The sequence below is a fragment of the Lotus japonicus genome, chromosome 5 (genome assembly GCF_012489685.1).
Source record: "Lotus japonicus ecotype B-129 chromosome 5, LjGifu_v1.2".
NCBI lineage: Eukaryota > Viridiplantae > Streptophyta > Magnoliopsida > Fabales > Fabaceae > Lotus > Lotus japonicus.
This window is the reverse complement of record NC_080045.1, coordinates 65,027,941-65,039,672: the sequence shown is the minus strand read 5'-3', so window position 1 is coordinate 65,039,672 and position 11,732 is coordinate 65,027,941. Positions and strand designations below refer to the sequence as shown.

The window sequence follows — 11,732 nt, the reverse complement described above, 5'->3', positions numbered from 1 at the left end:
GTACAAAAGATACTTCGGTCATAAGTAATATATAAATGGATTTTTCTTAAATATGTGAGGGTGAAAGGGTAATTTGAGTGAAGCGCAGTAGAAGGAGCAGGGCAGAGGAATCAAAATGAAGCTATGGATATGAATATTAGTAGCATATGCTTGTGCAATTAATGAGAAGAGATAGGGACATTAGTGTCATGACAAGAAAATAAATGTTTGATTCATAAACACACACTGCATTGCATTTGCATTTGTATTGGTCCATCAATTCTTCATCATCATCATCGTGCGTATCTAAAACACTCTCTCTTTCTTTGACCATCGTCGTACCTTCATCTCTCTCTCATCATCACCCTTTGTTCCCTTTTCTCTCTCTCTCTCCTCTCTCTCTCTGCTTTCTTCTTCTTCCTCCCAAAACCAAAACCAAAACATTCAACATTCAACAACAACATCCTTTGACCCCTTTCCCTGTCATCACTGCCACTGCGAGAGAGAAAGAAAACCATCTCTCTCTCTCTCTATATATATATATATATATAGATTCATTGATTCATTCATTCATTACCACCACAAAACAAAACAAACACTTATCTCTTCTTCTTCTTCTTCTTCACCTTCTTCTGCGATTTCAATTCATTCATTCATTATTCAACGGCTGCGATCTTCTCGTTTCTCCAATCGTACGGCCAGGGGTCCTTTCTCTGCTACCTCTTTTTTTTTCTCTCTCTCTCTCTCTACGTAAGTATCATCATCATCATCATCACCATCACCATCTTCTTCTTCTTCTTCTGGAACAAATAACAAAAATATGCTAAGCTTTCATTTTTTCTTTCAATCACGATTCACACATCACTCTCACACACGACGCACTCATCTACTTGCTCCTCTCATTCAGTGTACGTCATTCATTCATTTCATTCCACCCTTTTTATTTTTATTTATTTTTTCCATTCTGGGGGAGTCTAATTCTTAGAAATTTGAAGAAAGTTTTGATTTTTGGTCCACCCCACTTGCCCATTCTACTTGATTCAGGGTTTGATCAGTTTTTGTTTCATTACATGCATCGGTTCTGTGTTCAATTATGCATTTTTATGTGATGGGTTTTCTTTGTTTTGGTTTCGGATGCCAGATTTAGATCCATCTTGCTGCCATAACCGCCTTGGAAATTTAAATCTCTTTTATTTTATTTTTATGAAATGTATTCTATATATTTGTTTATTTGATTTTTGGAGTTGTTACTTATATAATATGTTTTTGTGGTAACCATTTTGTAAATTATGGTTTAATTCTGATATGCATGTGGGTGTCATCTGTGTTGAGTGTCCTCTTCTGTTGTTTGGGAATGCTATTTAGACTTGCATAAGGTTGTTGAGTACTATTGTACACTGTAGAATTTGAGGTGAACAGTTGAGCTCTCAGTCTACCGTGTTTACGAAAAATTAAATGTTTTCACATTAAATTATCTGCCAGGCACTACCATGGGTTGCAAAGTTGGTGGATTTGTAAAAGTTTCTTGTTTGGTCTTCAATTTTGAACTCTATGATGGTTTATAGCATGTTTGGATCAACTTGTCTTTCCTCATAATCAATTCTAGCGCTAAAAGCTACTCACAAAAGCTTCTCCTCTGAATTGATTTTGACACTAGAATCAATTATAGAAAGATTTTCAAACATGCACTTAGTTACGTTTATTGATAAATATATATTTTCATGGGATGAAGTGCTCATAAGTCATAACATGTAACTGAAATGCAGCAACACATGGATAGTTAGCAGAATCTTGTCAATGCTCCATGTAGTGTACTATATCAATATTTGGTGTGCTTTTTAGTTTTTGTTAACTAAGTGTCTGGTGTGCTAAATATATGATCTTTTTCATTTGACGGATTTCATTAGAAATTTTGAATTAAGTGTATGGATCTTTTGTAACAATTTGTTGTTGTGTGCTTCTTGGGAGTGATCTCTTGATGCCTATAGAGCTCTGGGGCTATTGCTCATATCATCTACAAATGATCTTATTTCTTTGATTTTGATTGTAGGTAGAAAGTAGCTTCTCCAGAACAATAAACATGGAGTCCAATGGTCATAGAAGAGCAAAGAAACATGACTATAATGTTAAAGAAAATGGTGATTCCCATTTGTCAAATGTTCATGATGAATTTGATCCATGGACTGCATGGGCTTACAAGCCTCGTACAATCACATTATTACTCATTGGTGCTTGCTTTCTTATGTAAGTGCTGTCCTAGATAAGTTCATATAGTCAATAGTGTATTTTTACAAACTTGAATTTTGTTCTTTAATATATTTAATTTTCCCCACGTGATTTTTTTTATTTTATTGCATATGCTAGTTGGGCAAGTGGAGCACTTGATCCGGAAAGAGATGCATCCGGTGATGTTGTTACTTCCGTTAAAAGGTCTGGTATTTAGTTAATTAGTGCTCATATGGTTTATTTAGCATTTTACCATGTGTACAATTTGCTAAATGCCTTCACAATTGTTTTTCTGCAGGGGTGTATGGGCAATGATTGCTGTTTTTCTTGCTTACTGCTTGCTGCAAGCTCCTGATACGTGAGTAATCAGAGTGATTTTTAATTTTATTTTGGTGTAGTTTAGTATTTTTAATTTGCTTTAATGTTATTGGATGTATATATTAATCTTGTTGTCTTTTATTCTATTTTTATACTAAATTTAGCTGTCTGGTATATTTGTCAACTTTAGATTTAGATCCAAAGTTTGTAAAGAGGTTTTCCTTATTTTCTCATATTTTCTGTGACTATACCTGATAGGGGATTCAGTATCTGATTCTTTAGTATGCGATTTAGGAGATGGTGTTTAAGAATTATTAGAGACTTTCTCAGCTGACATATTTCATATTTTTTTAACTAAGAGTTTACTTTTAGAAAATAAGTAACCCTTATGTATCACCATTTTAGAACATTATGTAAAAGTTCAAGTCATTTGAGATACTCAAGGTCTCATAGTTATGGATGTTAAGCTTTAGAGCTTTGGAGCAAAGGGAAATTGCTTTGCTGCTAGTGTACTGGGAAGAAAAGCCACTGGAAAATGTTTCTTTTAGGGGTCGGGGTTAGAGAGAGAGAGAGAGAGAGAGGGAGATAGTGTATGTGAGAGGTATGGACATGTATGGAGAGAACTAAAAATCTGAAGTGTATATTTTTTTTTTCTGGTAGCATATTACATACAAATTTTAACATGATCCTGCTTAAAATTGTTCTACTACATTATGAATTTGGATAATACTAACATAAATGACATGATAATGTAAAAGAAGCTGATTATTGGCTCCTTCAGCTGAATTTGTACTGTCGTAGTAAATTTCGTCTGTTGAGAGTATTATTTGTATAATTTTTTTTGTTTCTGTTTCCATTCAGGGTTCTTATTAGGCCACATCCTGCAATGTGGCGCATGGTTCATGGGATGGCTGTTGTTTACCTGGTTGCCCTCACATTCTTGCTTTTTCAGGTTGGTTATCAGGTCTTGGTTTGACAGTTCTTTTTTTTTTTTTTTTTGTAAATGAAATGAATTAATTAGATGCAATATAATTTCATTACATTTCAAATCTTAAAAATTAAAATACTCCATTCAAAGACGCCAACAAAAATCTATCCTCAGTCTAGCCTTTACATATAGTCCCATGTTCTTGGAGTTCATCATTACCAATGAACCCTACAGCAGTTCAACAAAAACCTTCAAAGCACACAACAAAACAGCAAAGTATATTATAGGCCCCCAAGTAATTCAATCAGCTTCTTTACCTGAGACTCAATTTGAGCAAAACTTCTACCAGTGCAGTGCCTACACTCAAGGGCAATGCAGAGTAATTTTAAACATGACCTTTACCATCCACATAAAAGTCAACCTTTGATTTCCATGCACTGGCAACACCATTGAGATACACCAGCTGTAGATATTCATCCAAAAAGTAGCCTAGCCCATCCACAACTTCAACACTTTATCCTTACCACCAGAGGCTACCTTCTCCCCATCAGGACTCCAATCAACAGAAAAAACTTCATCAGCATGGCCTGGAAGATCTTGCCTCAACTTACGAGTCCTAATATCCCAAACCTTAAGTGTAGAGTCCTTGCTGCCACTTAGAATAAGTCTACTATCAGCAGACCAGCTGATCTGGTAAACCGGCCCAACATGGCCACGAAAGGCAGCAACAAATTTCCCCGTAGTGCCATTCCATAACTTCACAGATTTATCGAAAGATGCACTTGCCACCCATTGCCCATCAGGTGAAAAATAGACATGGTTTACAAGCTGCTGATGAGTGTATGTCAGTATAATATCTAATTCATACTTTTAAAATTTCATACATTTTTCTGGTGCATCTTTGCACTTTATTTTGCATGCTTTCTAGATTTGCATCTGTTAACAACATCCTCCGTAATTTGTTGCTCTGTTTCCGGCAAGTGAATGGAAATGGACTAATTTATATTCTTAATCTTTTCTTTTCCCCACAGAAGCGTGATGATGCTCGGCAGTTTATGAAGTTTCTTCATGGTGATCTTGGAGTTGGTAATTCAATCTGATTCCTATTAGTTTAGCTTTGAATTCGTTGGAATTAATTCATTATGAATTTGAGTTGTATTTGTGATTTAAAATGGTTAGCTGGTTACAGATCAGTTTGTTACATTGTTTCTAAATTTGTTATTACTTTGTATGACTTTGCAGAACTTGGAGTTGGTAATTCAATCTGATTCCTTTTAGTTTAGCTTCGAATTCGTTGGAATTAATTCATTATGAATTTGAGTTGTCTTTGTGATTTAAAAAGGTTAGCTGGTTATGGATCAGTTTGTTACCTTGTTTCTAAATTTGTTATTACTTTGTATGACTTTGCAGAACTTCCTGAAAGATCTTATGGTGCCGATTGCCGCATATATCTTCCTGATAACCCTACGAGCAGGTTTAAGAATGTTTATGTATGATTTCTTCTTTCACAACCTTGTGGTTTTGGCAGTTTTCTCCAAATATCAGTTTATTCTTTGCTTTATCATATTTTGATCTAACACAGGTTATATGTTATGCTTCAATTTTCAGGAGACACTTTTTGATGAGTTTGTTCTTGCTCACATTATTGGGTGGTGGGGGAAGGCCATATTGATTCGTAATCAGCCCCTTCTTTGGGTGTTATCAATTGGTTTTGAGTGTATGGAGGTTAGCCCTGATCTTAATAATAAACTCTATGGTTTTTCATATATGTTTAGTTGTGAGTTAGTTTATCAATAAAGCTTCTCTTTTTTCTTGTTTCGGTTTATATATTCTGTATTGTTTACAAACCATTCTATATTGGCATTTTCAGTTTACTTTTCGTCACATGTTACCAAATTTCAACGAGTGCTGGTGGGACAGTATTATTCTTGACATCTTCATCTGCAATTGGTTTGGTAAGAGTCTTGGATCAATTTTTATTCAACTTTTTGGAAAGTTGCCAGGTTGCATGTGGTTTATTAGTTGAAGCATGAACATAGGTATTATATCATCATGCCAAAAATAGGTTTCAATGGAATGCATTTTAAAAATTTCGAAACCAGGGAGCCCCACAAATGCAATTTGCAAAAGCTTGTAGGACACTAATACTGGTCAATGTATCTTTACTTTAAATTTTAAAGGTGGATGGAATTGTGTATTTGCTTTTATCTTGGATGAAAATTCTTGCATTGAATTTCATACAATTGTTAAGAATTTGAATTGAATTATCTGATCTCTCCTCCTCCTGCCCTTCCCCTAGAAACTAGAAAGCTACATGACTCAGTTTTTTGATGCGAGTCTAGTATATATATTTTTTCGCATTATTTTGTAGTTTATTCCTCCTGGGGTTAAAATTGTTAGAGCTGATTGTGACATTTTTTTTTACTTGGAATATGCAGGAATTTGGGCAGGAATGCGTACTGTTCGGTACTTTGATGGGAAAACATACAACTGGGTTGGCTTAAGCCGCCAACCTAATATAATGGGAAAAGTATGTTTTCTGATTTATTTTCTTCTCATCACTCACCCGTTTTTCCATTATGCTTGAATCTGTAATTTCCATTGAAACTGAAATCACAGTAACCTCTATAATACTTTTCCTTTGCCTATTGGATCAATAGGGAATATTGATAAATATGTAACTAGTACAGTCCTTCCACTTTCACCATGTGAAAAAAGTGAATCAACTTTGACAGAATGTGTAGTTAATTTTCTGTTGCTCTTAATTTGTTATCATTGCTAAGAAGACATATGTGACTTAGTGCTCTTCGCTACTCTTTCATTGTTATTAGGTGAAACGAACATTAAGCCAATTCACCCCCGCTCAGTGGGACAAAGATGAGTGGCATCCATTGCTTGGTCCATGGCGTTTTGTTCAAGTCCTCAGTCTTTGCACTGTATTTTTGACAGTAGAGCTCAACACATTCTTTTTGAAGTTTTCTCTGTGGATACCGCCACGAAATTCAGTTGTTATATATAGGTTGATTTTGTGGTGGCTACTTGCGATTCCAACTATTCGCGAGTACAATTCATACCTTCAAGATAGGTACATTGTCCATCTCTCTAGTTTCATTGACAAATAAAATAGTATTCAATTGTTCTATTTGCCCGTTCAGAATTGTTATACTGCCTACTCCAGTTATCTATCGTTCATTTTGCATAATGTCTTAAATTTTCGTCCCCCTCCTAGACATTTTTTCTGGTTCCGTTCAGGGTGGAATTGAAGCATCCTAATGAATTCTTAGCATTTTATCTAATCATGTGTTCTTTGTGAAATTTTCAGGACGCCAGTGAAAAAGGTTGGAGCATATTGTTGGTTGTCCCTTGCCATTTGCATTGTAGAACTTCTGATTTGCATAAAGTTTGGACATGGTAAGTTTCCTAATATGTGATATGTCATGTTAATGTTTATTAATGTATGGATGATATTTGATTAACTGATTACTCTCACTCATTGTGTTTCCACAGGGTTGTATCCTAAGCCAATGCCTTTATGGCTAGTAATCTTTTGGTCATCTATAGGAGTGGCTATTTTTACATTTTTGGTTTTGTGGTCTTGGCAAATCCATCGGAGTCTTGGGAAAAAGAGGCGATGAGTTCCTGTTGTTGTGGTGCATTATTCTTTCATTCCTTGTTAATTTTTATGGGTATTCATAGTAGCCATACATGGTGTAAATACTATTATCAACCTCATAATTGTAAATGCCTACGTGATGAGTCTTCTAGGGTAGTGGATCAAAGGTTGTTTCAGCGGCAATTTTAATTTCTTACTATTTGAATAGGTTTCTTCCATTATTAGTAAATTGGTCAATTTCATTGCCTTGAATGAAATTTTGAATGAAATCACGTGTATACATTGATTTTCTGCAATTATGTATGGCGAGTTTCATCACCCTGACTATGTTCTCTCAAAATTTTGTCCACATTTTATGTCACGAATCACTCTAGGTCCCCGACCGGAACATAGTAGACTAGTAGTAAATTAGTAATCTAACTCTCAACTAGTCTATCAAATCTAATGACAGAACCACACGAAGGATACATAATTTGAAATAAAATTAGTTATATGGAGTTTTCTTTGTACTTTCAACTAATCCAAAATAAGAAATATTTTGTCAAAAATATATATCAAAATCCCATCAACCAAATACTCACACCAAATAATTAGAATAACTAACTGTGACGGTGTAACTATTTTGTATACGGTTAACCAATAAGATTTTAAAAATATGTCGTGTAAAAAACTATATGTTTAAGATTTGTTGATAAGATTTGTTGATAGCATATCATAGTGTGCGAAGGAGAAGGTGGGCCTCTTAATTTGAGATGTACACCAACTGGCACACCAGAGGTGCGTCCTTCCCGATCCTCTCGTACTAGGGAAAGGTCCTCTCAATGCTCTAACGCCCACACCGGATATGGACCGAACTGTCTCACGACGTTCTGAACCTAGCTCACGTACCGCTTTAATAGGTCTAGCATCTAATTTTTGTTCATAGATAAACTCTTGAACCAAAAGGCATACTACAAACCTTTATCATTTGGATCACTCTTTCTAGGTCAAAGTGAATGAAACTTCATTATAAATTATATTATATTTAATCTCACAAAAATTGCATCTTTTCGCAAACAAATTATTGCGCTCCACACTAGTATCATGAATTAAAATTAAAAACATGTTTGCAATTTGTAAGTTACACTCCATTGGTATTGCTACTTTTTTTACTTGTATGGTTTCTATCTCCAAATGTTCCTGGTTGTAATTTTTCTTCATGTCGTTTATGTTTATGCCAAGAAATTTCTTGGTAAGAACACCACCAGAGTAGTAAAAGCTGATTCTTTTGTTTCTTCCCAGTTCCCAATGGCTACTACTTCCACACTTATTGCTAGGTGGAAAATGGAATTGTAGTGAACTTCCTCTTCCACATTGTCCTTCCTCTGACAATTTCATCTCTTTGATTGTCTCCATTGAGTTGTAACAAGTGTGTATACCTTATTGGCCTCTGTTCAAGGCAGGTCAGGACTCCCCCACCACCATTTATAATATCTGATGATGCCAAGGACAACCCATTGAGCAGACTTGTGTAGTAATCTGGTTCCACCACACCATGAAGTATTTCATCTTCTTCTGGTTCACATAGTGATTGAACTATATCTGAGCTTTTGCACTCCCTTCTATACTCTAGTATGATACCAGATAATTGGTGGCTCTCAAGAATTTGCTCTGGGATAGTCTGTTAAAGCAATCAATAGTAGAGGTTGAGAGTTAATACTGGCAGATATATAATATACAAATCATTCATTTGGCTTCACACAATAGTTTAAGTTTTTAGGAAATTAGGACAGTTCCTGACATGATATCAGAGCCTCTATAAGATGTTACAGAGTTTGATTTTTGTTTCCCTTATTATTCCAATAAAAGGTTGAATTTTAGCATAAGGTAAGTGAGTTTGTGCTTCAAGACCAATTGGCTCTAGGATGTGGAAACATTTTAGAACTATAATATAAAATCCATTCATCTGTATTGACTCAGAAGCTCAAAAACTTAAGTTTTTGTGATAGTTGGTTCATGACAAATATAGCGTGGAGTTGGCTCATGACTCCAATGAAGAATGATGAGTAGATCAATTTTGTCATGTACCTCCAGCATCCATCTTGCATACTTCACATGATTAACATGTTGGTTCATGTCCAAATCACTTCTCTTGGCCTGCAAAGTGGACATGAGTACAGAGTCATTAACTGTGTACACTTTTTGTGCTAGCTGCAATTAACTGAATGCATAAAATGGCCTACCTTCAAATTAGAATTCATGTATTTAGCTTCTTTGTCCAACTTGACAATCTTTTCAGGAGTATCCTCTTTTATTGCTTGCTTCTCTAGAAACCAAGGTGCAAGTTCACCCCTCACCTCTTCTGGCAGTTTGGAGAGGCGTCTTGTTTTCCGGTTCATCATCACCCATGTGCTGTTTGATGGCTAATCTCAATCAGTACATGTACAGACTATGTTTGTATATCCGTCGGCAGTAGTCCAAACGGATAGTATCAAGTACTTTAAGACAAAGTGAACGAAACTATTTTTATGGGTTGAGATCAAAGTCCGTTCATATTGGACATTGCAAAATCGTAAGAAAAATTGTCCTAGACATGTATACCTTGTTGCACGTGCAAAAACTTGGCCTGTTGCTTGGCTTCTTATCAGCCAGTCCCGCCGCATTCCATTCTTGCCTGATGCTCCAACCCATGTTTCAATTTCAACCACCTCTCCCCTGATACATGTTAAGTGCATTACTTGTTAGTATAGTTCTGTCATACCATGATGGTTGATGAGACTTGATGGTTAAACTAAAACTTCATTTCAATAAAATTGTCTGGAATCTTCAACAAATTTGCACTGCATGTTTGGAAATCATTTTACAATTAATTCCAAAGTTAGACTCGATTAATGTGAGTAGCTCGTGTGTTAGAATTGATTCTGAGAAAATAGAAGCTAATCCAAACACGTTACAAGTCTGTCTATGATCATGTATTCATTTTCTTTGTATACACATTTTAATAGAGTTTGTGACGACCATGGTCCATGATGGATTTAAATATTCCATATTTTGATGATGATATGGTATGCATGTCATTGTTAAAACATATCTCTACTTAAATAGCTGGCGGCTAGCTGTTATTAGTTTTCTTCTGCTAAAAGGGTACAGGACAAGAGATCTTGTATATGGAGAAAATTCCTAGGATAACCTTCAAGAAATGGTACAATTTTGTCAATTAAGATTTGTCTGACATGAGGTGAAATTTTAAAATTTGATTCTGTTTTCAAACAAGGGTACCTATGTGAAAATTACCAAGGAGAGGGACATACTAACCAGATGGGATAGTAATCAATGAGAACTTGCATTCTTGAGACAACCCAAATGAGATCGTTCCTTATCATTCCATGTGTTGCCCCAAAACCATCACCCAGCAGTCCAGACATCCATACATGGTTTAATGCTGTTTCCTGCATGTAATAAACACTCTGAGATTGCATTTATGTAGCTACAAGCTGTAGCAACAAAACACTGAAGCCCATGAGACCTTCTCATGAAGTAGTTAAATTAAGACACATAGATGCTTTCATATTAATTTCTAACATGACTCATGAACTAACTACCTCAAAAACTGAAGTTGTTGGGCGAGGATGCATAAAAACCTAGACAATGCACAGACTCACTACTTTGTGCTGAAATTGAATGTATTTTATTAGAAAAGTTTGTGCAATAAGAATCGAACTTTAGACAACTTGATTATTATGACTCTGATACCATGACATGAATTACCTATTCCAAAAGCTTCAAGTGTCAAGGGAAAGAGTATACCATCTTAGAATTTCAGGTAGGCCTAGGTCTAACTCAACTTCTAAGATGGGGTCTGAGCTTATGCTGGATCCGTTCATTGAAGACCACTTATAAATAGGGTATCCGCAGATTTCAAGTCACTTCACGCTCGTCAAGCCTTGGGCGTGAGAGGGGTGTGCTAAGAAGTCTCACATTGACTACTTGCTAAGTAACTCCTTATACAGGGTAGAGTAATCTTCACCCTGGACTAGTATTTGATGTAATGTTGGGTGGTCTAACCCGAATTCTAACAACCATATAAACAATTTTATATTATATTTCTAACGAAGCTTGTCAAATGAATTACCTGAAGAAAATGGAGGATGCTCTCAAGTGTTGCAGTTTTATCAGGGCCAACCTCATAGGACCTTATAACAACAGTCTGTCTGTAAACAACTCCACCTTCAGCAATGAGCCCTTGGCGATGAGGATCAACCAACTGCTTCTTTGTTGGGATATTCTGGCGTTGGCCACTCTCAGCAAAACTGAGAAGAGTAGTAGTGGTAGTAGCTGCTGATGATTCAGCTTTGTGGCTAAGTGTCTCAACTTTATTCCCATTCACTCTGATGCTGTTGCTGTTCAATTGTTGCTTATGCTGGTCATGGTTTTCTCTCATGGCACAGCACCTAACAACAAAGGCAGAGGATGGAAATGTGAAAGTAGCAGCCATTCTTTTTTCTATTTTTTTGGTTCTTTTCTTTCTCTCCCACTGGTGTGGGAGGATAGAGGTTTGGAATGAATGTTCTTTATAGTTTAACTTCAGACGGCATTAACAGAGCCGGGTTGGAACACTGAGTGACAAATAAGTGAACCTTGGAATAAACTGACATATCAAAGAGGCATTGGTTTTTGCTGCGGAAGCAA

At 35.9% G+C, this 11,732-nt stretch overlaps 2 protein-coding genes across 2 annotated transcripts; one reads left to right on the top strand and one right to left on the bottom strand.

The window, feature by feature from the left end:
• The first annotated feature begins 239 nt into the window (after positions 1–239).
• On the top strand, positions 240–7,360 carry LOC130717119 (CDP-diacylglycerol--serine O-phosphatidyltransferase 1). Its single transcript, XM_057567236.1, has 13 exons — positions 240–729; positions 2,030–2,223; positions 2,344–2,409; positions 2,504–2,563; positions 3,385–3,475; positions 4,483–4,537; positions 4,862–4,941; positions 5,060–5,176; positions 5,322–5,406; positions 5,890–5,981; positions 6,283–6,536; positions 6,774–6,862; positions 6,959–7,360. The coding sequence occupies exons 2-13, from the start codon at positions 2,060–2,062 to the stop codon at positions 7,084–7,086; spliced, it is 1,281 nt and encodes a 426-aa protein (XP_057423219.1). The 5' UTR covers positions 240–729; positions 2,030–2,059; the 3' UTR covers positions 7,087–7,360.
• A 690-nt stretch (positions 7,361–8,050) lies between these two features.
• LOC130718623 (palmitoyl-acyl carrier protein thioesterase, chloroplastic-like) lies at positions 8,051–11,594 on the bottom strand. Its single transcript, XM_057569238.1, has 6 exons — positions 11,176–11,594; positions 10,359–10,492; positions 9,645–9,758; positions 9,287–9,455; positions 9,132–9,200; positions 8,051–8,724 (listed from the first exon to the last, which is right to left on the bottom strand). The coding sequence occupies exons 1-6, from the start codon at positions 11,536–11,538 to the stop codon at positions 8,377–8,379; spliced, it is 1,197 nt and encodes a 398-aa protein (XP_057425221.1). The 5' UTR covers positions 11,539–11,594; the 3' UTR covers positions 8,051–8,376.
• Between the last annotated feature and the right edge of the window lie 138 nt (positions 11,595–11,732).